We start from the raw sequence: 26,465 nt of genomic DNA on the forward strand, positions 1-26,465 counted from the left end.
AATGACGGCCTGCTTCAGGCGCCAGGAGGGTCAGGATCCTGCCATACTTGGACGATCTCCTGATATTGGCTCAGTCGTCAAGAGTTGCAGCATAGTCTCAGACTGGCAGTGGCCTGTCTGCCTAGACATGGATTATAAATTGGAAGAAGTCATCGCTGCTTCCAGTACAGCAGATGGTGCATTTAGGGTCACGCATGGATTCTCTGGCACAAAGGATATATCTGCCAGAAGACCAGATTGCAGCCCTCCAGCTTCTTCATAGCCGATCAGTATCTGTGCATGCAGCAATGCAGTTTCTAGGATTCATGGTGTCGACCTTCGACATGGAGTATGCCCAGTTCCACTCCAGACCATTGCAGCAGTTAATCCTCTCGCACTGGAGTGGGGAGTACCACTCAATAAAGGCACAAATGATCCGTCTCTCACCAGAAGTGCGAATGTCCTTGTCATGGTGGTTGCAGACGTACCGTCTCAACAAGGGTCGCCAATTCTTGATTCCAGCCCCCACGGATGGGGCACAGTGATAGGTCGACACACGTTTCAAGGAAAATGGACGACAAGGGAAAACCTTCTGTCCATAAATGTACTGGAAATAAGGGCAGTATTCAGAGCGCTTGTTCAGGCTCAGAAAATACTAAAGGGCAGGCCAGTCCAGGTACAATCCGACAACGCCACGGCAGTAGCATACCTCAAACATCAGGGAGCCAGGCTGCCATGATGGAAGTGTCAAACATTCTGGTCTGGGCAGAATGTCACCTTCCAGCAATATCAGCGGTGTTCATACCAGGAGTTCTCAATTGAGAATCGGACTTCCTAAGTCTGCAGGATATACACGCCGGAGAGTGGGCTCTTCATCCACAGGTATTTCCGAGCCTGGTGGACAGATGGGGTCTTCCAGAGGTAGATCTCATGGCCTCAAGTCACCACAGAGTCCCCAGTTACGGGTCCAGAACCAGGGATCCTGCAGCCGAGTTTGTGGACGCTCTGGCAGTAAAGTGGAACTTCAGACTGGTGTATCTGTTTCCTCCATTTTCCCTTCTTCCAAGGGTCATCAGGAAGGTTAAGCAGGAAGGCTGGACAGTAATACTGATAGCTCCTGCTTGGCCCAGACGCCATTGGTTCACCGACCTACAGAGTCTCTTCAGAGACACTCCATGGCCTCTTCCTCGAAGACCGGACCTGTTAATACAAGGTTCCTGCCTGTATCCAGATCTTCCTCGCCTTTCTTTGACGACATGGCTCTTGAGACCTCCATCTTAAAGGCAAAAGGTTTTTCCAATTCTGTAATTCAGACAATGTTGATGGCACAGAAACCTTCCACTCCCTGCATTTATTACAGAATTTGGCACTTGTATTTTCAGTGGTGAGAAAATGTGACCTAAGGTGTTCAGGGTCTCTTGAGTGCTTTTTTTTAGAGCGGGGTATCCGTATGGCCACTCTGAGGGTTCAGACATCTGCACTTTCAGTTTGGTTTCAGCGAAGGATTGCCCTATTGCCTGATGATTAGAATATTTTTTCAGGGTGTTCGGAGGGGACAGCCTCCCTTTGTCCCCCCGGTAGCCCCGGGGGATTTGCATTGGTTCTCTGGGCTTTGCAGGCTCCTCCATTTGAACCCCTGAAATCAGTTGACCTAAAATGATTGACAGCAAAGACAGTTTTTCTTCTGGCTATCGCTTCTGCCCGTAGGGTCTCTGATTTGGCAGCCCTGTCTTTTCGCTCTGCAAGCTTCAGGCCCTTCGGCTGGTGAAGCATCACTGGATGTTGTCCGTACCTACACTGTTCACCTGATTTGGATGTAATTACCCTCAAATTAAATCTGAAAGTCAGTTAAATCTGCAGTTAAAGCACATATTGTTTGTTTCATTTCAAAGCCATTGTGGTGGTGAATAGAGGCCAAAATATGAAAATTCTGTCAATGTCCCAATATTCATGCACCTGACTGTACTATAACTTTTTTTTTTTTTTTTTTCCTCTTAGATTATGACATTCCAGTGTTTGAGAAATTTGGAAAGGGTGGTACTTACCCTCGGAGATACCACATTTCCTACCATCATCAGGATTTTTGCGATGGTAAGAGACCATTTTTATTTAATTTTTTTTACTATATATAGAGCTCTGATGTTGCCAACGCGCCTATGTACAGACACACATTTGCACAGACGAGATTTTTTTATTCACTGTTCTCCCTAGAAAATATTGCCAGCTGGGGTGGCATTCAGAAGTAGCTGGCTGGGAGCAGTGTAATACTTAAAAATTATATCAACATTTTTCGTTATTGTTAAAGACTCTTGCAGATGTTGCCCACTTACTGGTTGGACACCGATATAATTGTGTGCAGCAGTGTTCCTGCTGTTCAAACCACTCTCTGCCTCTTCAAGACAATGGGGGGATCTCTGTGCCTGCCTGCCACAGTAACATCAGCGAGGAGCGACTCTGGGGATCTCTGATGGGAGGGAAATTTGCTACTCTGCCTGTGACCGTAACATATGCGAAACGCCACTCTGATGAGAGACCGTGACAGTGCTTTTGATCAGAGATCCCTCCTCCGTCTTTAAAAGGAAGACCCCAATCAGCTCACCCAGACTAAGCAATCTGCAGAATGTAATGAGCTTTGAAGCTATGTGATGGACACCCCACTGCTAGTCTAGCAGTAGGGTGCTATTGTCTGAGCTCTATATCGGTGGAACTATCTGATTGGTGACATCAGAGTGCCGGGTGGAGCACTCGTGAAATGATCCTGGGGAGAACACTGATTATTTACTGGCTATTATTTATGCAGTGCCCACATATACAGCACTTTAAAGAAAATATTTAATGATTACTTGCCCCAATGTTTTAGTTGCTGAGATGGGACATGATGGGGGTAGTAAAAATGTTCTTATTCGCCTTAACATGACCATCATTAAATAAACATTTTGATTTCCTTCTGGTTGGCACATACACAGGAATTATTTCACTTCTGCAGCTGGTAGAACATTATATAACGTTAAGGAAAACACTATCAATGTTTCCATGTTTCAAGGTCGCAAAACCTTTCCAAGGGCCAGAAGAACTCAAGGGAACAGCTTCCGATCTCCTGTTAGCTTCAGCCCCACGGATCACTCTCTGAGCACCAGCAGTGGGAGCAGTGTCTTCACACCAGAGTATGAAGACAGCCGGCTGAAGAGAAGAGGGAGTGACATAGACAACCCAACCCTGACTGTAATGGACATAAGCCCACCCAGTCGATGTAAGTGCAGTAATAGCCAATGTTATCTTGATAGACAATTATTTTTTAGTTTGTGTGTTTAATAGGGTTGCAAGTGGTAACTGCAGTTAATTATTTAGATAAATGTTATGTATGTTTTCAGCACCTCGTGCCCCATCAAACTGGAGACTTGGGAAACTCTTAGGACAGGGGGCCTTTGGAAGAGTGTATCTGTGTTATGATGCTGATACGGGGAGAGAACTGGCAGTGAAGCAAGTGCAGTTTGATCCAGACAGTCCTGAGACCAGTAAGGTAAGAGAAACCCTCATTCTTGTCCCTCTTTACTTGGCCCACAAGTAGTAAGTTCCCTATTATAAAACAAACTGGTAGAGATCACTGCTGTGATAAGTAGTGTGTGGAACAATAACTGATGGCTTCTATGCGGTTTGCAAAAGGTATTGCGTAGCCTGCCTGTGGGCCTTCTGCTACTGACCTCCATCCCCCAACGTGCTCTATAAACTTGCACACGTTACCGATCACAGCTGAAATTATTTGCGATGACTGTACAACACTGTAAATGTTTTCTCCACCCTTAGGGTTCACACATATGCACTAGAAAAATGTGTAAAAAGACATAACTAAAGCATGCTTACCACTTGTTTTAGTCTGCTACTTTCTGCTAATGGCGCTACAAATTTCTTCCCTGGTATATAGCCATGCGTCCGAATGTGCAAGGACTGACATACCCACTGTGAGCTCCTTCATACGCTACCACATTCAGCAACTCACAACATTCCCATAAGACGCAGCCACCGCCCAGGAACGCGAAATACATTTTTAATACTTTTCAGATGCTGTGCGTCTAAATCAGTACTGCCAATGTGCTCTTACAATCAGGATGCATGCGCAGTAAAAGAGCATCTCTGCGTCCTATATTGGCAGTGCATCTGACACAATCTGCCCCATTGGTTTAGTTGCCCTGATAGGTCTCATCAGCTGATGAAGATGATTAATGTTATGCACTTTGGATTTGTCAATAAAGTTCCATGATCTGAAGTGTTCTCTGATTGTATAGGGGTGGGATTTATGGTGTCTTCTAGGAGGTGAATGCGCTGGAGTGCGAAATTCAACTGCTGAAAAATCTCCTGCACGAGCGCATTGTTCAGTATTATGGCTGCTTGAGAGACTCCCAGGAAAAGACCCTCTCCATATTCATGGAATATATGCCTGGGGTAAGTGCAGCACATGCTGTAAGACCTGTAGAGAATCACATCTATTTCTTCTTCAGGATCCATAGGGCTCTACAGGGAGACCTTGGGGGGTGTAGGTGGTGGAGGAGCGGGCACCACGCAGTTAAAGCTTTCAGCTCCCAGGATGCATTTGTCCATTCCCCTATACCCCGCCCCCAGCCACCTCTGTTTCGTCGGTGTCCGGCCAGAGTTGGGTCACCATTATGCAGTGGGCGGCTTAGGCAGCCCAAATAGCTTTTATTTTATTATTTGTTTATTTTATATTTCCCTGCTGAGCGTGCTCAGTACAGAGTCTGGTGGCTACCTCTACAGCTTTTCAAACTATGTTGCAAGGTGAGAAGCCCCTACCCAGTAAGCTATCTAAGCGTTGTGTTATCACAGTCCACACAGCTCTCAGATTCTGAAGTGTCACCTGAGGAGGCAGAAGATGCTTATCTCTCTATCACTGACTCCCCTCTGGGGGAGGATGAGTCAGTCTAAATTAGTGCGAGCTGTTTGGTCCATCTTACTCATAGAAGATAACGAGCCATCCCCTAAATCTAAGCACCCACTGTTTAAACGTCTGACCTCCTGTTATCCATTTCCTGCGGCTCATTGTTCAAAATGGGAGACTCCCCCTGCGTTAGATTCACATGTTACGCGTTTAATTTAAAGCGCTACGTTTCCTATCCCTACAGTAACCTTTGAAGGATCCTATGGATAAAAAAGGTGAAATCTTGCCTTAAATCGATGTACTCTTTCAGGAGCTGTTGCCCGTCCGACCATGGCTATTCCATGGGTGGCTAAAGCTATAGAGAGCTGGGCTGACGCACTTGAAGACTTTTTCCTCAGATGCTTCTAGGGATCAGATGTCTTTAGTTACTCACATACGAGATGCAGCTTCCTATATTGGAGAAGCGACGTTGTACCAGTCTCCTACCCTCCACAGTCTCGGCCGCTGCAGTGTCTGCCCGCCGTACCCTGTGGCTACGCTCATGGAAGGCAGATGCCAATTCCAAGAAAGGCCTAGAAGTATTACCCTAAATGGGGAGACCTTGTTTTGGCCAGACCTTGACAAGATTGTAACCATGTTGGCGGCATCAAAAACTGCATTTATGCCTTCAGTAACTACTGCTACAAAGCCTCGTACTACATCTTTTAAGTCCTTTCATCCTCGCGGAAACCCTAGGGCCGCCATGCCCAGGACCAAGCAGACCTGGACTACCAGACACCCTGCTTCAAAACTAGAGGATAAGCCCTCAGCCTGATGGGACAGGCCTCCCTCTGGGGGATCCCAAAGTGGGAGGCAGACTTCTTCAGTTTGCCCAGTGCTGGTGTCAAACCACCACGGATGCTTGGGTAAGAAGTGGTCTCTCACTGGTACGCCCTTTCATTTCTTCGATGGCCTCCCCAGCAGTTTTCTACACAGGCCCTCCTTCAGACCCGAACAAGGCCCTACAAATCCAGAAAGCCATACAGTCCTTGCTGCAGGCAGGGGGAATTGTGCTAGTCCCGCTATCTCAGCCGGGGACTGGTTGTTATTCTACTCTGGTTAAGAAGCCGAATGGATCTCATCGGCCTATCCTCAACCTCAAATCCCTCAGGGTACCTAGGTTCAGGATGGAAACCCTGCACTCTATCAAGACTATGCATTAATAAAGATCAGAGTTCACTGATTGAAACGCATTGGCCAGGAGCAGAGGGTTGGAGGACAGACCAGACCAGGTGACAGCGGTGTTCCAGCTTGAAGTCCATCTTGGTTGGGAGAATGATACATCTTCTCTATGTCATTTTTTGATGAGCATATTAATCAACTGGATTCTGGTATGAAGCCACCCTCATATGCTTTACCTTTTGTGGATGTTTTTCTTGCAATCATCTGAAGATCTTATGATCCTGCTTGTTGGATCCAATTGACATTAAATCTATTTTTATTTCTGCACTAATATCTGTAGAACAGTTCTTACCATTGAAGTTATAAAGTGTGTTACACGATTTGAAGGTTGTTGTTGTGGCACACCTAATTGAAAGTGTGACGCGTGTGCACTCTATTTCTGGATATCCATCATTTTATGTAAAATTTGCTGCACTAGATTCTTTGTTCTTTTATATGTACTATCCTGGAGGACATACACTCACCATTTGAGACATAACTGTGGAGGAACATTGTGGTGTGGGAATATGAGATCAGTCAGATAAGTTTCTATAAATGTAAAACTTATTTTGTACAGATCTATGTGGAAGCGCAGAAGGTTGTTGCCCATTCAATTTTATTTATACTTCACAGAAAACCTGTACAGGTACAGTCTGACAATGCCACAACAGTGGCTTACATTAACCATCAAGGAGGCACTCTAAGTCGGGCAGCAATGACAGAAGTGTCACGCAATCTGACATGGGCCGATGGTTACCTCTCGGCTATCTTTGTGGTGAGTTCCGGGAGTTCTCAAATGGGAAGCAGACTTCCTCAGCCGTCACGACATCCCGGGGAATGGTCTCTTCACCAAAAGTTTTTCCAGTCCTAGTGAGCAGATGGGGCCTCCCAAGGGTGGACCTCATGATCTCCCGACACAATCACAAACTGCCCAGGTACGGGTCCAGAACAAAGGATGCTGAGGCAACCTTTGTAGATTCATCAGTGAAGTGGACATTCCAGTTTGCGTACCTATTCCCTCCAGTCTCCCTTCTTCCTCGAGTTCTTTGGAAGTTCAAGACAGAAGCACTGTCCTGCTGGTGACTCCAGCTTGGCCCAGACGTAATTGGTACTCAGATCTTCGGAGTCTCTCCATCGACACTCCGTTCCTGCTGCCTTAACGACCGGACCTGTTGTCTCAGGGTCCTTTCCTTTACCCACACCTGGGTCGTCTGTCTTTGATGGCTTGGCTCTTGAGACATCCCTCCTGAAGTCCAAAGGATTTTCTAGCTCTGTAGTTAAAGCTATGCTCAGAGCGCGTAAGCCAGCCTCTGCTCGGATCTACCAGAGAGTGTGGCATACATATTTTCAATGGTGTCGTACCAGAAGCTACGACCCCCAAGTGTTTAGGATTTCCAGAGTCCTGGCCTTCCTTCAAGCTGGAGTAGACCTTGGACTCCACCTGGCCCCACTGAAAGTGCATGTCTCCGCTCTATCCATTTAGTTCCAGCGTAAACTTGCTCCACTACCGGATGTCCACACCTTCCTCCAGGGTGTCCTCTGTATACAACCTCCCTTTGTCCCTCCAGTGGCTCCATGGGATTTGTCAGTAGTGCTTTGTGCCCTCCAGGGTCCTCCTTTTGAACCCCTAGCTCAAAGACAACACTTTTTTTTTCTTCTGGCTATGGCATCCACCAAAATGGTGTGAGATTTTAGGGGCGCTTTCCTGTCACTCCCCATTTCTGATATTCCATTGGGACAGGTCTATGCTTTGGACTTGCCCTGGTTTCCTTCCAAAAGTTTATTACCTTTCAATCACCAGACCTATCGGCAGGTGAGTCCTCCTTGGATGTAGTTCGTACCCTCAGGATATACGTGGACCGTACCAGTTCCCTTCGTAGATCAGACTCCTTATTTGTGCTCTATGGATTTCACAAGAAGGGATGGCCAGCCAACAAATGGAAATTGGCTAGATGGCTTCGCATGACTATCTCACAGGTTTACACGCAGGCAGGCCTTCCTGTACCTGCTACTGTTACTTCTCATTCTACCCGCTCTGTGGGTCCTTCGTGGACAGCTCGCCATGGCGCCTTAACTACAGCTTTGTAAGGCGGCCACGTGGTCATCTGTCCATACATTTCTGCTGTTTTATGCCTTTGATATATTTTTCTCTCAGGATGCTTCCTTTGGGCGCCGGATTCTCCTCTCAGCACAGGAGTGTCCCCACCCTTAAATTACTGCTTTGGGATATCCCCAAGGTCTCCCTGTGGAGCCCTATGGACCCTGAAGAAGAAAATGAGTTATGGTAAAACTTACCTTTTAACTCTTTCTTCGAAGTCCACAGGCCACCCTCCCTGACGCACCTGGCTTCATATGGGCTATGTTTTTGGTTACTGGTTTCCAGTCTCCTTCTCCGTGAGTGTGTGATTCTTGTGTGTACCAGTCTTCCTTCTCTCTTCTCCTCCGGCTTTTGGCTTGTCACGAACTGAGGTGCATCTGGCTCAGGGGCAGGGTATATGGGGATGGACCGATGCATTCAGGGAGCAGAAAGCTTTAACTGCGTGGTACCTGGTCCTCCACCTACACCCCCAAGGTCTCCCTGTGAACCCTACGGACTTCGAAGAAATAGAGTTAACAAAGGTAAGTTTTACCATAATTCTCATTATTTAGAAAAATCTGTTTTTTTGGGTCATAGGGATCAATAAAGGACCAACTGAAGGCCTACGGCGCACTTACAGAATTTGTGACCCGGAAATACACTCGCCAGATCCTGGATGGGGTACATTATTTGCACAGTAACATGATTGTACATCGAGATATTAAAGGTGGGTTCAGCCCTCAGTGGTGTATAAATTGTTTATTTTTGACCGAGTTTTGGTACTGAGTGTGTTATGCTTGTTTTTGTCCTGTTTTAAAATGTAATTCAGAGATGTTGCTGTTTTAATAACTGTGGTTATGAAAAAGCAGTTTAAAGCATTAACCATAATAAGAGCACTCCCATACATGTACTGCATAGGTTTATCCACATTAATACTAGTGGGTCTATAGATGGGTCCACATACAGCTAGCCTCCTGGTGCGTTAAACAGTCCTTCTAGTCGCGCCATGGTATGGGTTGACTCAGCGCCGAGCGTCTTTTTACTTTGCACACCGATGTGAATAGCTAGCACAATCAGCTTCTGCTGATTAAAATGATATGCAGCATACCTATGTTCCCTGTGTGTCTACGGGTGTATCTGCATGCTAAACACTACGTTAGTGTTACAACCGCTGACACTGTAACGCAGCATTTTACATGCAGATACACCCGCACTCGCTCAGAGAACATAGGCATGCTGAATTTCATTTTACACAGCAGAAGCTGCTTGTGCTATTCAATCAATCATTGTGCAAATAAAACGCATTTGAAGGTAAAAAGACACACGAAACGACGCTCGGTGCTATGAGTCACACTGAGCTCCCGTGTTGTGTGGCGTGACTTGTAGCGCATGGAGGATAGATGTATGTGGGCACATCTGTATATTACAACAAGCTCCACACTCACTGCCAACTTTTTCTTTCTCAGGCGCTAATATACTGCGAGACTCTTCAGGCAATGTGAAGTTAGGAGATTTTGGAGCCAGCAAGCGCCTCCAGACTATCTGCCTTTCTGGTACTGGTATGAAGTCGGTCACTGGTACCCCTTACTGGATGAGTCCTGAAGTCATCAGTGGGGAAGGATATGGCCGAAAAGCCGATATCTGGTGAGTTATAAAAGGACCCATTCGGTACTTCCTGGATTCCTTTATATAGTTATTAATAGTACTGAGAAACACAGGAAAATAACAGTATATGCTGTGAAAATAGTTTTCTATGTTTCAGTTAGATACAGAGAATAGTAATGTAATCACCACTTCAATAAGTGTAGCACAGAGGAGGATACCTATTCAGTTCAAGCACTGTTGAAGCAACAGCCAGAAACTCCCTCAGTTGTGTCTAGCACTTACAGCATTTCCTTTTTTTGAGTCAGTGTTTGTAGACCAATTCAAGAAGGTGGACGATTTTGTTAGAAAAATGGAAGGATATGTGTTTCACAGCAATTTTTAATTTTTTTTTCCTTTCTTTGATTTTTATTACATTTGTTTCTTGTTCCATTCCCAACATCCTATTAACATTTTCTCATCTCATCCATGGGTATAGGTGGTGAGTGGAGCAGGGCACCAGTTAAACTTTTCTTTCCAGCAGCCCAGGCTCCCTTTCCCCTATGCATCACCCCCTGCCTAGCAGGCTAGTTTCTTGTTTGGTGCCCAAGGAGCGGGCACGGTTGTTGGTTGTCCTACAGCCCCTCTTTAATTTTATTTTCTGAGCGGGCAGTGGGTCAGCGTCTTGATGCCCCCCAAAGCCGCACAAACACTCCCTATGCTGGCGGCCGGAGCACGGATTACTGGGTCAGTGACCCCAACTAGGCCCCAGCACACACCGGAGGAGCCGCAGCTGGAGCGCCAGGATTCAGTTAGGGTGGCTCTCTGCTTGCAGGGAGCCTCAGATTGCTGCTGCCGCCCTCCGGGGAGGGCGGCAGCGGGTGCCGTGTTCTCTCCGCACCCCCCACTAGACAACCAAGGATAGCTTTATGGTAACGTGGCACTACTGTAAGCATTGACCATTACCCTGGGGGTTGATGCTAGATGGGGGAGGTTGGCTGTGCCTGTTGGCCACCCCCACACCTTTGGCGTGTTCCCTCATGCATGGTCCCTGCCACTGGGACTACTCCTCTTTCTCCTTTCTCACTGATAAGCTGAGCAGACATTTTAGCACACTGCCTGCCTCAGCATTTCTGCGGAGAAAAGTAGGGCTCTTGCCTCCCATTCTACCTCACTCCCTGCAGTTACACATTTAGCTACCTCCTCCACTGTTGGGGTTGGTTTGTTAAGCACTCATTTTGCCTAGTATTTCTTGCATTGAATGTTTGTGTAGCTTTTCTTTTCTAAATGTATAGGAGTACTTAATAAACCTCTATACTTGTCTCTCATCTGCATTTTTTGTTTTTAACTGCAGTGATATCTTACGGTCTTAATTTATTAAATTTTGTTAGCAGTGTACACCGTTATGTATTGATGTTCGCACTAATCTGCATAAGCCCCACTTATTACTCCATGGGTATAGGTGGCGCTCCAACATTTAGTGCTCTACTCCAAAACAGCACACTACTTTTAATTTGTTGTACTTTTGTGTTTAGGGACTTTCTTGGGTTTCATTATTATGTCTTCCGAGGGCAAAGCAGGAAGGGAGGACCCTTCAGCCACTAATTCTTCTCAGGAACCGCCATGGCTTCCACACTTTTGCAGCAATTGGTGTACCGGCTTGCCACTCCTAGATCACCTCCCCCAGCCAGTGTCCCAGCTACAGTGGGTCAGGTGACAGCAGTTTTGCAATTCAAAGCCACTGATCCATCCTGGGTTCAAACCCTCTCTGTTGGTACAGAGTTTGGCGGAGGTGTCTGCTTCTATCCAAAAGATGCTAGACAGGGATCGCCCATCTAAACGCAGACCTCCTAGACAGGACGACTCTACGCCCCTGCTCTGCCGTTAACACAGACTGAGGTTTCATGAGGATAATATCTCTAACTTCTGACGCAGACACCTTCTCCATTACTATTGCTGGGTCAATAGTGCATCTAGCACTTGCATCCACTTGTGTGGCTAAAGCCATGGGACGCTGGGTAGATTCTCTAGAAGACTGCCTCCATTCTGGTGATCCAAGAACTGAGTTGTTATCTGGAGGCGACCATTGACACGGCTAACAAGCCATCTGACCAGCCTGCCACATGACTGAGCCCCGCTGTGGGAGGCCGGCTTCTGCTTTTCTCATAAACCTGGATGGCAACCACGACGGACAGTTTCCCACGGCTATGCCCTAACCTTCCGAGACGTCCTCCAACCAAATATTTTTCAACAGGCCTTCCTTTAGATTCAGGAGAAGTAGCAGCTTCCGGTGACTTCTCTTCTCCAGGGTCCTCATCCCTGTTCTCCCATCTCAGAAAGGCACAGACTTCTATGCCAGTCTTTTCCTGGTTCAGAAGCCGGACTGCTCCTTCAGACCTATTCTCAACTTGAAGTCGCTCAATGTGTACCTACGGGTTCCAAAGTTCCGCATGGAGTCTCTGCACTCCATCAGTCTGGCTCTGGAACTGGGGAGCTTCATGGCATCCCTGGATATCCCTATCCGTAACAGTCACCAGCGCTGCTTCATGTTTGTGGTGCAGGTCCACAGCTTCACGTGTCTTCACGAAAGTCATGGCAGCGCATCTCAGAAAAAAAGGTGATACGAATCCTTTTTTATTTGGATGATCTATTGATTCTGGCCTAGTCTCTGGAAATACTGCGAGACAATATCCGTTTCACAGAGGACCTTCCCCAGTCTCATCCTTAACTCCATCTCAGGAGATGCTTCACCTGGGAGCCTGGCTGGACTCCAGGGTCCAGTGAGTGTGTTCCTTTCCTTTATTTGGATGATCTATTGATTCTGGCCTAGTCTCTGGAAATACTGCGAGACAATATCCGTTTCACAGAGGACCTTCCCCAGTCTCATCCTTAACTCCATCTCAGGAGATGCTTCACCTGGGAGCCTGGCTGGACTCCAGGGTCCAGTGAGTGTGTTCCTTTCCCAGGAACAAACTGCGGTCCCTGCAGACCAAGATTTGCGACTTCTTATGCCATCAACAGGTGTCCAACCACTCTTTCATGCAAATCCTGGGCTCTCTGGTCTTCACCTTCGACATGGTGGAGTTTGCAGTGTTTCACTACCGACCTATACAGTTGCAGATTCTGGCCCAGTGTAACCACTCCTCTACATCTGAAGTTGCAGACTATGATGGTTCTTTCTCTGTAGGTCCATCACTCCCTCTTATGATGACTCCACTGGTCTCACCTGGACAAAGGCTGTCCGTTTTGGATCCAGGATTTAGTCCTGCTTACCACTGATGCAAGTATTCAGGGGTGATAACTTCAAGGACTGTGGAAGACTCTGTAGATCCAGCTACCCATCAATATTCTGGAACTCAGAGTGGTTTACAGAGCTCTGTCTATCTGCCCCTTCTTCGGCATCAGCCGGTCAAGATTCAGTCAGACGATGCAACGGCCATTGCCTACTTTACCAACAGGGCAGTACGCGCAGTCACTGTGCCATGAAGAAGGTAAGTCTCATTCTACAGTAGGCAGTGTCATATTCCAGCTCCGGCAGCAGTCTTCATCCCCAAGGTCAAAATTGTGAGGCAGACTTTCTAAGCGCCAGGACGTTCACTTAGGCGAGTGGGCCCTACACCCAGTCGTCTTTCAGCTACTGGTTCTTTACATTGAAGTCTGCCAGACATAGAAATGATGGCGTCTCGTGACAACCACCAACTGCTGGGATACTGCTCATGCACCAGGGATCCGGGAGATCTTCTGGTAGACGCCCTGTTTGGTGGACCTTCCCACTCATGTAAATCTTCCCTCCAATTTCAATGATTCCGCTGGTCCTCCGCAAATTTAAGTTGGAAGGCAACACAGTAATCTTCATGGTTCCATATTGGCCGTGCAGAACTCTGTATGCAGATGTTCTGGGTGTCTCCATGGATTCTCCGCTGAATCTTCTGTGTCAGGGCATGTGCTTCCATCTGGACATAGGCCGACACGCTTTGACGACATCCGTCCTGAGAGCTAAGGGAATCTCACGTCTGTAATTTGCCCCACCCCATGCTTCAGGATAGCAAACCTTCCTCGGCCAGGATTTTGGAGAATGTACTTTGTCTGACTGATTTTCAACTTGAGACTTCAACCCCAGATCCTTCCACCTGTCGTGAGTCCTGGCTTTCTTACAGGCTGGACTGGATTTAGGCCTCTGCCTCTCCTCATTAAAAGTTCAGGATTCTGCCCTTTCTGTTCTTTCAACGGCAGATTTCGCTGTTGCCTGACTTTTCTGCAGGGCGTCCTCCACCACATTCAGCCTCTGTTTATCTCTCTGGTGGCTCCATGTAACTTTTCTGGTTCTTCAGGCTCTCCAATTATCTCCTTTTGAACTCTTAGACACAGTTTGCATTTGTTGCCTCTCTTGGAAGACTGTCTTCCTCCTTGCTATCGCATTAGCTCGGAGGGTTTTGCACTTGAGTACATTGTCTTTTCTCTCTCCGTTTTTTATTTCTCACTTTGATTGGGCAGTACTTCGGACACATTTGAGCTACCTCCCCAATACATCCAGATTTCACTTCAATCAGGAGATTGTTGTTTCTTCCTTCAAATACGCTATTCTTCGCCGTAGGAGGATTCCTTGGATGTCAAGCCCCTCTGGTTTTATGTTGACAGGACAAGAGACTTCCGTAAAATTGACTCTTGTATGCCTTCTAACAAACAGGGCTGGCCGGCTACTAAACAGATTTTGGGCAGATGGCTCCGTTTGACTGTCTGCCATGCTTATTCTACGGCAGACCTTCCTTCACCTTCTGTGGTGTGGGCTCATTCTAACCAGTCAGTGGGAACTTCCTGGGCAGCTCGTTGTGATGCATATGTGGAGCAGCTTTGATAAGCTGCCACATGGTCCTCTGCCCATAACATTATCAAGTTATGTTCCTTTGACACCTTCGTTTCCACGGATGTGACCTTTGTTCGAAGGGTTCTTAGCGCCGCTCGGGAGTGTCCCCTTCCTTAGGGGGCCTGCTTTGGGACATCCTCCCCCATGGGTGAGAAGAGAAAAGGAGATTTATTCTTACTTTGTAAAATCCTTTTCTTTGAATCCATGGGAGACCCAGGACGCACGCCCCCGGCATCCAGGGTTGTTTTGCACTGTTATTAGTTCACCTGTTCTCCGCCTCTGTGTATATTTGTATTGTGTTTGCCATTCGTCCTTCTCCTTCCTTCTGCTCCTTGCCTTGGAGTAGTTAACCTATCTGGCCTGTTAGGCAGGTGGCGGGGCATAGGGGAGAGGGAGTCTGGTCTGCTGGAAAGAAATGGTTAACAGTTTGGTGCCCGGCTCCAGCTCACTACCTATACCCATGGATAAGCCTCCTCAGCCAGCCCCCCCCCCCATGGATTCAAAAAGGAAAATCAGTTGTTGTGGGTCACATGTGCTGGCGCACGTGACGCACGTGACCCACAACAGCTGATTTGCTGATTTTCCTTCTCACCAGACGCAGCAGCACCAGAGCCGCACGGCAGACTTATCCAGCGGACATTTCCTCTGAATGTGTGGTAAACCACTATACTCTGTCTTTTCCATTATCTCCACATGGTTAATTTGCTCCAGGGAGGAATGGAATGGGTATACACTGCAATGCTTATTGTAACAGTGCCTACAGCCATTTATCCCTGCTGCTAGATACCTCTGTCTTCCTTCATTGTGCTATTGGGACATGTCATGCTCATTCCCCGCCTAATACCTTATGGTAAGACGGGAAAAAGCAGAGAAGAGGAGCCCCATATATTAGCACATCTCTACATCCCCCTTTTTTGGTGCTAAACCATCACTTTACATCTCTCTTGGGAATATATCAATCATGACTTAACGTATAGACAATGTATTGTGCAAACTGTCCTCTACAAATGTTATTTGAGGGGTTATATATTTTCATTGAGGTCGTTTAAATGCATTCATATCTGCAGTTACTCACATAATATGTATATACATATGTAGAGATCTTTTGGAGGCCACCATTTTTTTGCATCAATTTTTTTTGCGTCATTTACGTCAGGTGTCTGCACAATATATGCATACGTGGATGAATGAAGGGAAATGAAACCTATATTTAATCCCTTTTTTGCAAATAAACTCTGATAGAAGGAAATGATCAGCTCTGATAGCTGAAGCTGCAGAATGTTTATGTATGAATCTTCTTACAAAACAGTATTAATCATAGTTATGTTTAAAGTACTACTGCTTATTATTTCGCTTTGGTAACCTATGTGTTTCTTTTGTAACATTTATCATTGATAACCAACTCTATAGATTCTGTGACCAGACGAGATTTGGTAATTGTTACTGATTTATACCAGAACGATGACACATGCATGCATGATATCAGCATTCTATGTTAAGTGTATATTTGTTTGTGTGTGATTAATATTGTTAGTGTATACATTTTTATTTTTATCCTAATTAAAAGTTATGCTTTTTTATATATATTTCTTTTGGGAGTACCTGAACACCCATATAGCTACTGCATACATAATATTCTCTTATCACGTATATTATTTAACTATACTGTGACGATTTAAGTATGCCCCCTACCAGGAGTCCTTTGTGATCCTTTTCCTTTTTCAAGTTAATAGCTACTGTCACACTAATCTTTGTTATCATATAGACTGGTTCTGGGATGAAAAAGATGAACCTCTGCTCTTATTTGAAATTGATCATTGAACACACCTCATAGCTCTTAACATCCACTTGGATGTTTGTAAGCAAGCCCATAATATTTAAGAACCAGTTAAAAACAGCTCTTGGAGTTTGAGGTGTTAAAGGATTAGTATTACCCAATGAGATTTCTCTTTTACGATCTGTTACTTGGTATCTAAAGTTTGCGGTTTATTTCATTTGACAAAAATGCATAGGTTTTATTACTTTTTATAATATTCTTCCCTTCTTGATTGAGACTCTGCAACTATAATTTTGTATTGTTTTTTTTTTTTTTTTCTTTTACAAATGTTTCCATTTACCAATGGCTGTATCCTAATGGGACTAACTCATGTGCACAGTAATAAATCTTAATTAAATGTTATAATTTAAATATTTTTTTTTTCTGTCAGGAGTGTGGGGTGTACTGTTGTGGAAATGCTGACTGAGAAGCCACCCTGGGCAGAATTTGAGGCCATGGCAGCCATCTTTAAAATTGCCACGCAGACCACCAACCCACAACTGCCAGCACATGTGTCTGACCATACCCGGGACTTCCTGAAACGGATTTTTATAGAGGCCAAGCTGAGGCCATCAGCTGAAGAACTGCTGCGGCACACATTCGCTCAGTGTCACTAACGACTTCCTTGTGATCAGCGCTTCCTTTTTGCTGTGTTCCTTCCAAAGCTGTTGGCACTTTAAAAGCCAATTCAAGACTCAATAGAACGACAAGAGAGACAATTAGATTCCTCTCGATTCTCCGATCTTCTGAGGGGGCTGCAGCTTGTTGACCTAGTGAACATTGAGGTGAAGACTTCCTGTTTTGAAACTAGTAACTTGTTTTTTTCAGGTACAGGCGCCGTTACTCCAAGTCAAAGCACTTTATAGAACATTTTCATTCCCTGTCCCATAGAAATGGGAAACTTCAGCTACAAAGGAGGAAGATAATGGTTGTGAAGAGCATGAATATGCCGAGCGGCACGAGGCAGCTCCTCCTTTTCTGGGTAGATTGTGTGCCTGGTGTAAGCACTGCTTGGGATCAGAGCTGCTTTTTGTTTTTTTTATATAATTTTTGTTCAGTTTCTGTCAGTCTGACTGGTTTGAGTCATCATACATATGCTAAAATGGAATATTCAACTCTATATATAGCTCGTGTCTTGACACCTCTATCAAGCTTATTTGGGTCCTTCAGCCATCATTATGTAGAAATGATGAAGTAAACATTACGGTACAAAGTTTTAGCTTTAGATTGATTTAGACTGAAGTAACATTTTTGTGTCCTTGCTATCGTAGTTTGTAATCTAGCACTGCTAAAGAGTATAAATCTAGGGAATATATTTGGTACATGTCAGAAATAAGCTTGATTAATTGGTATAAAATCGTTCACTATAGGAACATGGGTCCATTCTCTGTTTCCCACAAGGAGGAATCCCATGTATATTACTGCTCCATATTGTCTTTTGTTATTTGTTTAAGACTCAGTTGTGCTTTTGAGCAACCCAAAGCACTTTTATAATTGATTTACAAAACAAAAAAATGCATCATGGATTTATAACCAGTAGATCACAGTTCATTTTTTTTTCTGCAAAACTCCTTGTAGTAAGTTCAGCCATTGTGGCAGACAGCCCCTACGACTCTGACTTATGCAGGGTACACACTTGGTCGCCGGCCTATCTGACAATTGCTAAGTGCATATACACTTACCAATCGTCCACCCCATGTGTCGGACTAGACGTCACAACTGGGCAGGTGTTTATTTGCCTGCCCAGTTGAGCTGTCACTCGCCTCCCGGTCCCTGCTGCATGTGTACAGACGATAGGCAGGTCACCTGTAAACACCAGTAAATGCACAGATATATCTGCAGATATCTTCCATCTGCTGTTCTGCACAGCCAATGCGATGTCTTGGAATGACTTCATTCACAGACATTTTGGGGGGTACACACCTGTTGACGCACTTGCGATTGAGTGGCTGATCTATATAGCCCAGTGTGTACCCAGTTTAAGATCTCATGCTAGAGATTTCACATTTTGCTAGGACCCAAATTATATCATTGGGGAACTTTTTTCAGGAGAAAGCAGTTAACGCTCACTAAGTACAAGCAACGTCACTGGATTGTAAGCATTGGTTTAGCTCCAAAAAAAGGGGGGGTGGTCACAGACTCACATTAAACCTGAGAAGAGGGACTTCAAAATACAGTATATAATGAAACCACCTTGCCAACAGGGAACCAGTTCTGCTTGATTATATTGATTTAGTCTGGTATCCAATTAGCCATTGTAAATTACCGCGGGTAATTATCTCGCCTGGGGCTATCCAGGTAGCCCCGATGTCGGCAACTTATCTGGGATTTTTTTTCGCCTGCCTCATTCAGGCGAAACCAAATCCGTGATAAGAAGACGTTTTTCTCCCGATCGTGGCAGTGTAAATACATAGGTCCGTGAATTTTTTGCAGATCCTATGTGTTTTCGTGAGAAAAATAGAACATTTTTGGATGCAAAAATCCGGGGTTTAATTGGATACCATGAGAAAAAAAATCGTAGAAAGACCCGAAAATCTGCAAAAAAAACCCCCGTGTTTTTTGCGTCTGCAATTTTTTTGTTGCTAATTGGATACTGGCCTTAGTCTTGTGTCAGTGTGTGGGGGCCACTGCTCCATTGAACCCCACAATTTCATTTGTTCGTGTAGGATAGAGGATGACCAGCAAATTTTTATTTATTTACTAATTTATTTAAAAAAAAAAATCTAACCAATGTCCCGTGACTGTTTCAGGCTAATTGGGCTGGGCAGTACAGTTCCCCTAAGAGAACGCATACTGTTGATGATGATTAGCACTGATGTTCCTCTGTAGTATGTTGCTGCCTGCTAAAATGTTTGGGTGCAGACTTATCCAGTATACGTACAGCAAGTAAGTGATACCAAAGAGGGGGAGCATTTACAACATAAGACTCTTAGACATTTTATGTCCCCAGGGCAATCCATAACAATATAAATATTATATAGTTACTGAAATCCAGACTTCTAAAATACATAACTTACAGGGTATTAGCATGAAATGGTCTGTACCTTGACGTGGATTCTCTCCACTGGAGGTTGTTGGGATACATCTTTATATAAGATTAATACGTAGTGACCATTACTTCTTGAGGTCTGATACAGGTTACCATTATATTATATTCTAAATTGACACCCATTGCTGATGTATCAAACAGTAGTTTTACTATTGATAATTGTTGCTTTTCCTTAGTAACTAATGGCAAGGAGGTGATACAGTGGTGCTTTATTAGTGTGCAGGTGGGGGAAGACTTATCTTGAACTTCTCTTCTAGAACCATACTTGGGGGGCGATTCAATTGTTTTATCGCCCCCTATCTCTTGTCTAAAGTGATGGGAGATCAGGTTGAGATATTCAATTGTGTTTGGGCGGCCATGCAGGGCCGTCCTAACAGACAGGGTTTAGCTGCATAAAGCGGCTAAACCCGTGTAAAGTCCTGCTTTGGGTGCCAAAACCCGCCATATTTTCGCACATTTCAGCTTGCAACCCTGGGGGCTGCAAGCTGAAATGTATGCTCCCGCGACTGTACGCGACCATATAGAGCAACAATTGAATTGCTCTGTCGGGTGCCCGGCACATGCAGCCGTTGGGGCTAACAATTGAATCGCCCCCTTATCTACAGCCATGGCCAAAAGTTTTGAGAATGACAAGTATTGGTTTTCACAAAGTTTGCAGCTTCAGTGTTTTTAGACCATGGTATACTGAAGTAAAATTACAAGCATTTCATAAGTGTCAAAGGCTTTTATTTACAATTACATTAAATTTATGCAGTGTGTCAATATTTGCAGTGTTGACCCTTTTTTTTCAAGACCCCTGCAATTCGCCCTCGCATGCGATCAATCAACTTCTGGGCCACATACCGACTGATGGCCGCCCATCCTTGCCTAATCAATGCTTGGAGTTTGTCAGAATTTGTGAGTTTTTGATTGTCCACCTGCTTCTTGAGGATTGACCACAAGTTCTTTATGGGATTAAGCTCTGGGGAATTTCCTGGCCATGGACCCAAAATTTTGATGTTTTGTTCCCTGAGCCACTTAGTTATCACTTTTGCCTTATGGTAATAGGCTCCATTATGCTGGAAAAGGCATTGTTCGTCACCAAACTGTTCTTGGATGGTTGGGAGAAGTTGCTCTTGGAGGATGTTTTGGTACCATTCTTTATTCATGGCTGTGTTCTTAGGCAAAATTGTGAGTTAGCCCACTCCGTTCGCTGAGAAGCAACCCCACACATTAATTCTCTCAGGATGCCTTACTGTTTGCATGACACAGGACCCATTGTAGCGGTCACCTTTCCTTCTCCGGACATTTATTTTTCCAGATGCCCCAAACAGTCTGAAAGGGGATTAACTTTACCCCTGTCCTCAGCAGGCCAATCCCTCTATATATTACAGAATATCAGTCTGCCCCTGATGTTTTTCCTGGAGAGAAGTGGCTTCTTTGCTGCCCTTCTTGACACCAGACAGTCCTCCAAAAGTCTTCATCCTGTGTCATGCCAACAGTAAAGCATCCTGAGACCCTTCATGTGTGGGGTTGCTACTCAGCCAAGGGAGTGGGATCACTCACAATTTTGCCTAAGAACACAGCAATGAATTAAGAATGGTACCAAAACATTCTCCAAGAGCAACTTCTCCCAACCATCCAAGAACAGTTTGGTGACGAACAATGCCTTTCCAGCATGATGGAGCATATTGCCATAAGGCAAAAGTGATAACTAAGTGGCTCAGGGAACAAAACATCAACATTTTGGGTCCATGGCCAGAAAACTCCCCAGAACTTAATCCCATTGAGAACTTGTGTTCAATCCTCAAGACGCAGGTGGACAATCAAAAACCCACAAATTCTGACAAACTCCAAGCATTGATTAGGCAAGAATGGGCGGACATCAGTCAGTATGTGGCCCAGAAGTTGATTGACAGCATGCCAGGGCGAGTTGCAGAGGTCTTGATAAAGAAGGGTCAACACTGCAAATATTGACACTCTGCATAAACTTAATGTAATTGTCAAGAAAAGCCTTCGACACTTATGAAATGCTTGTAATTGTACTTCAGTTTACCATAGTAACATCTGACAAAAAGATCTAAAAACACTGAAGCAGCAAACTTTGTGAAAACAAATACTTGTCATTCTCAAAACTTTTGGCCATGGCTGTACTTACAGATGTTCCCTTCCTAGGAAGATTCTTTTCAAGTGCATATGTCAGCAAATCTCTTACCCATTATTGGATGCAGGCTAATAACAGAATACATGAGGCTACCTGCTTGTTTCCTTACTTTGCAGAGGTTAAGACTGCAGAGCAGATTTTTGTGTTTCCTCATACTTCTATATTCCATGTATGTTCATTCATTCATTGAGTTACCGCTTCTGCTTTGTGTTACACATAGCCTGTTTAATTTATTTTCAAAAGGTTTTTAGGTTTCCTGGCAATGGATTATTGTTTAATTGAAGCTTGGGTTACTGATCTATAGTAATGGATTTTTAAGAGTGATCTGAACTCTTTCCGGAGCTTTTCCTGTATGCAGATATTTGTGTAACCTATGTAGATGATGAACCCAGCATTACATTCTTTATTATTTTTCTAGTTCTACACAACACACCCTGAGTTCCTCAATATCTCATTTATAATGATTTGAGAATCTTCTTTATACCCACCAGATGAATGATTAGGACTGCAGTTATAATTCTCTTCTAACAAGGAGAAATTCTTAGATGAATGGTAAAATCTTTTTAGAAATGTATTACGGCATCACTTTCTTTTTTTTTTTCTTCATTTCTAGGTAATGGTTTCCTTGTTCTCTTAATGGTGGTGGTGCAGTGGCCTGTAACAGTAGGGCCCACTGTTATGATGCTTGGTGTAATTCACTAGTGTATGCTGTGTGTATCACGTCACTACCATATATACTTTAATTGCATTGACTGCCTGGTGAGCTGGTAAAAAAAAATAAAATATATGGTTTCAGTTAAAATGTCATCGACCTGTAGGCTACGGGTTTGTCTCCAAAGCCATTATTGACCGTCCTGGTCTTTAGCAGTTTATAATAGTGCCTTTTACTCATGTCTGCAAGTATATGTTAGTATATGTGTTTGTGATTCCAGGACTTGTATGTATGTGATATAGATATATAGATCTATCTATATTATGATGAGGTTCCTACCGCTGTCTATACACAAAGTGCCAAATGTTAAGTGACGTCTATTGTGCATTCCTATAGTAATGAAGTCCTGTTTTTTAGACTGTGTATAATTTATGTTCTGGTAGTGCCGTCTAATTTCTGGAATGCAGATCTTAACCCCTTGGGTGCAAGAACAGTGATTCCTAAAATGAGGTTACATGTTTATTGTATGTATGCATGTCTTACTGGACTTTTTGCAAGTGTGGAATGATCTATAATTGTATTTATCCACAAAAGTCATGTTGAGCAGTTTAGGATAGATTGTCCAATTGTAAACTGGCCCCTCTCAAAAAAGAAGCTACAGGATTGACCAAGTTTTTTGGGTGCATTATTTAAGGCACTTTTAACATATTAATGCCAAAGACGTTTTGTGTATATACTAGAATTATTACTTTTTTGATCAGTGTGTTTTTCAGCTGCTCTCACGAAAAGCCTTGATTCTGAAAACAATTCCAGTCCCTTCAGTAATAACAATTTTATGTGACGTTTGCGCTGTGTGTTGATCGGAACGTTTTTGTCTCATACTACCCAAAACTTTTGAAGCTATAAACTGCCACCCCTACTCTGGAGCCCGCTGCTTGTTGAAGGAATGGTCAACTCTTTGGTCTTTTTGCTGTGTTGCCTGCTGTTATCAGGACTGTTGCTGTACGCAAGTTCCCAAGCACCACTGAGAAGGTTGCTGTTTAAGATTCAGGTGCTGCGTCCTTTTGACTGACTCGTAAGGTCTCCAGTTAGTGATAATAGGAGATCAGTGTATAGCCGCAGTCCTGTATTTTTTTATTATTTTTTTTTGTGTGGGAGCCAACGGAGGGACACCACATTTAAACAAAACAGTGGGTTGAAAAGTAATAGTTCATTCTCTTAGTAGACCAATCCCCTTATTGGACTTATTCACACAATAGCACAGATGTGCGTTGTGGATGCAGTGTCATATGGTCACACTGGAAATTATGCGGGTACCTGCATCATGGCCACTGCACCTGCCCTATAGTGCAGCAATACAAATCATGCCAGGATCGCAGCAGGAAGCTAATTACTGTGCACTGATATGTAAAATGTTGTCTCTGCACTGGCCTCAGAAATAATAACACCAATACTTGCCCTGCTTTCAGTGAGCGGTGTGTACCAATGCTCCCTGTGCATGCGATGATGTGTGAATGGGCCTCTAAAGTATATAGATTACAGGGCAGAAAAGAAAGTGATGTGAGCAAGATTGTTCTGCTGTGCTTTGTGCATTGTCTCCAATTCTAACATATACTCTTGTGTTGTCCTCTGTCTATGGCACTTTGTAGACTACTTATATGCAGTGTTTTATACGACAGGTATTTCCACTATGATTTGTGATACTAAATGTCGTTGTATAGGTTGCTTTTCAGTGTGTTTTGCTGAAGGTAAAAGGCTTTCTATGTACACAATGTACATTCCCCAACCACCATTTGTGTTACATGACTCCATGTGATATATTCCTTGTCCGAATGTGTAGCTGCTTCCCACTTCACGCCATTAGTGTGTGACAGTGTCCTTTTGTTATGTGGTCTGTTGAAGGTCAAACATCTACTTCTTTAGGAATTGAAGTATGAGGAATAAAGAAATGGCATGTTCTTATCTCATACAGAGAAGCCGCTGAGTCCCACACATAGTGTAGGCATTTACTATGTGAGCCATATCAATATTCAGCCTTTCAGTTTATTAGGAATTGGTGATAATCTGGATATGCCAATATTGGTTCAGCCCTTAAAATCGTAACTGCCTACATTGTGTGCACTCTGTACAGCTTTATTATATGTATAATCATAAACATGGGGACTAAATGGTTAAACATGTATTACCTGTGTAAAAGACAACCAATCACTTCATTTGTACACCAGGAGGCGTTCATACCACAAGGGTTTCATTAAAATCGTTCTAATACAGGTTAAAGCTAGGGTATAGGCACCCTGCTCTAAAAACAATTGTAAATAGCTTTTTTTTCTTTCCTTTTCTATTTCATATAAAACAAAACTGATTTTGATATTTTTTTTTTACTCCTAAATGTTGTTTTTTTTTTTTTTTACAGTATAATTGTGGCTTGATACAATCTTAAACTTGCAGTACTAACATTGTTGCTTTGGTAAGAACTCTAGTTCATTGAACATATAGCCTATTACAATATTTGAAAATATTGTTTAAAACTCATCTAATTGTATTAACATGTTTCAGTCACCTACATAAACTACAAGTAGCTTGTTTGTAGGAGGCACATGTGCCTTGGTGATGTCACTACCCCTGAGTGTTCATACTACAACCTCTGCTGTATGCAGGCGACTGGTACACATTAATAAGAGTATTATGGTTCCATTGTAAGTGCTGGTAATTTGAATTCATTTAACATCCAAATTCAGCTCTCCGTTATAATCCGTTGTTATACATTGATTGTAAGCCAGTTGTTTGGCACTGTACAGCATTTTAATACTCTGTAAATGTTTTGCACTTTTTTTGTTGAAAATTTTATTTTAATTGATAAATTGATTGTAAAATTCAGAGCAGCTGCAAGTGTGTGTGTGTGAAAGCGTTTGTGCGACGTACTACTGTCTGTGCTTGTCAAACAGTGAGAGCTGAATATACTGAGCTACTTCCTCGCTTTTGGGTGTACCCATACTGTACTAAACCACGTCCTGAAGCTGATCACCACCTTTGACGCAATGGCTAGCTCATGAAGCCACTGTGGTAGCAAGGAGTTTAAAGTGACCTGTCATAGCGAAGAAACGTAAACTTGAATACATATTATATAATGTGTCTGAGGCTGGATCCAACACTATTGTTATGATTTATGATGAATATTCTTTGTTCTGGTTTTTTTTTTTTTTTTTTTCTTCCCCGTTCTTTTCCTATACCCAACTGAATGGTTGCACTTGATTGAAATGCTAGTTTGATTTCATATACTAAAGGTTTAGTAATTGCCAAGCAAGCACCCTGATGTCCTGCTGTGTTAGCATTAAATACATTTGACTTACCCTCCTATGTGTTCAGCACTCGTGATGGCAAAATTACTTGTCACAAAAGACCGTTTTCACTAATGCAAACCGTGTTGGCTGTATACAAAATCAGTCTGCTTCAAATCTGTACTTCTTTCCAGAAGGACATTTCAGAATGTTTGTAATTTTATATTGTAATTCCAAGATGAAGATAACTTTTTATGGCAATTCTGCAAAGAAATACAAAATAAACCTTTCCAGTACTTTAAAATAAACCATTTCCCCTGCCTCTAAAAGTGGTTGTGTTTCCTGAATATGGTGTGGTAGACAAGAATCTCTATATATGTGATATTGTAGCTATGCAATTCACTAGTAACCATTGACATCACTGAATCCGCTTCAATATCCTCACTGGTTCCCAATGCAATAATAGGCTCCCATCTCATGAACACTTGTATGGGACCTATTAGGCAGAAACATTATCCAGAACGTTCAAAACCACAGTATATTGAGAATTCGAGAGGGAAGGTATCTTAAGTTTGTACTATTATATCTTAAGCATACAGTAGTCTTCCAACAAAAAAACCATATCCAGAAAACACGTCCTGACCACCCACAACATAGGGCTCTATTCAATTCAGCGCGATACTACATAGCCCCGTGAGGCCGCTCCCAGAGCTTTTCAATTCGCTACTCTGTTTGGTCCAACCTAAAGTATTTCTTCTCGCACCCCCTGAGGGTGCGTGGAGAAATCTGACAAAAGTTCTGGTCGTGTGTCTGTTTTCCTGCTTAGCGCAGCACTAACAGCCTCATGGCCGGCACTTTGGTTGGAGAATGCCGGTTCTTGAGGCTAAACACCCAGGTTCAGTCGTGAGAACGAGCATTCAATGACTTAACTGGCA

General features: G+C 43.8%; 1 protein-coding gene across 1 annotated transcript in view; it reads left to right on the forward strand.

Moving 5' to 3' along the window:
• MAP3K2 (mitogen-activated protein kinase kinase kinase 2) overlaps positions 1-18,019 on the forward strand; it is a 100,516-nt gene extending 82,497 nt beyond the window's left edge. Inside the window, exons 11-17 of the mRNA XM_088455818.1 lie at positions 1,978-2,070; positions 3,023-3,229; positions 3,351-3,499; positions 4,288-4,419; positions 8,745-8,874; positions 9,614-9,791; positions 16,800-18,019. Coding sequence (XP_088311944.1) covers positions 1,978-2,070; positions 3,023-3,229; positions 3,351-3,499; positions 4,288-4,419; positions 8,745-8,874; positions 9,614-9,791; positions 16,800-17,025 — 1,115 coding nt within the window. The 3' untranslated portion in view covers positions 17,026-18,019. The remainder of the gene's footprint in view (positions 1-1,977; positions 2,071-3,022; positions 3,230-3,350; positions 3,500-4,287; positions 4,420-8,744; positions 8,875-9,613; positions 9,792-16,799) is intronic.
• Positions 18,020-26,465: the final 8,446 nt, after the last annotated feature.

The sequence above is a fragment of the Taudactylus pleione genome, unplaced genomic scaffold, assembly GCF_031769625.1.
Source record: "Taudactylus pleione unplaced genomic scaffold, aTauple2 ptg000671l, whole genome shotgun sequence".
Lineage (NCBI taxonomy): Eukaryota > Metazoa > Chordata > Amphibia > Anura > Myobatrachidae > Taudactylus > Taudactylus pleione.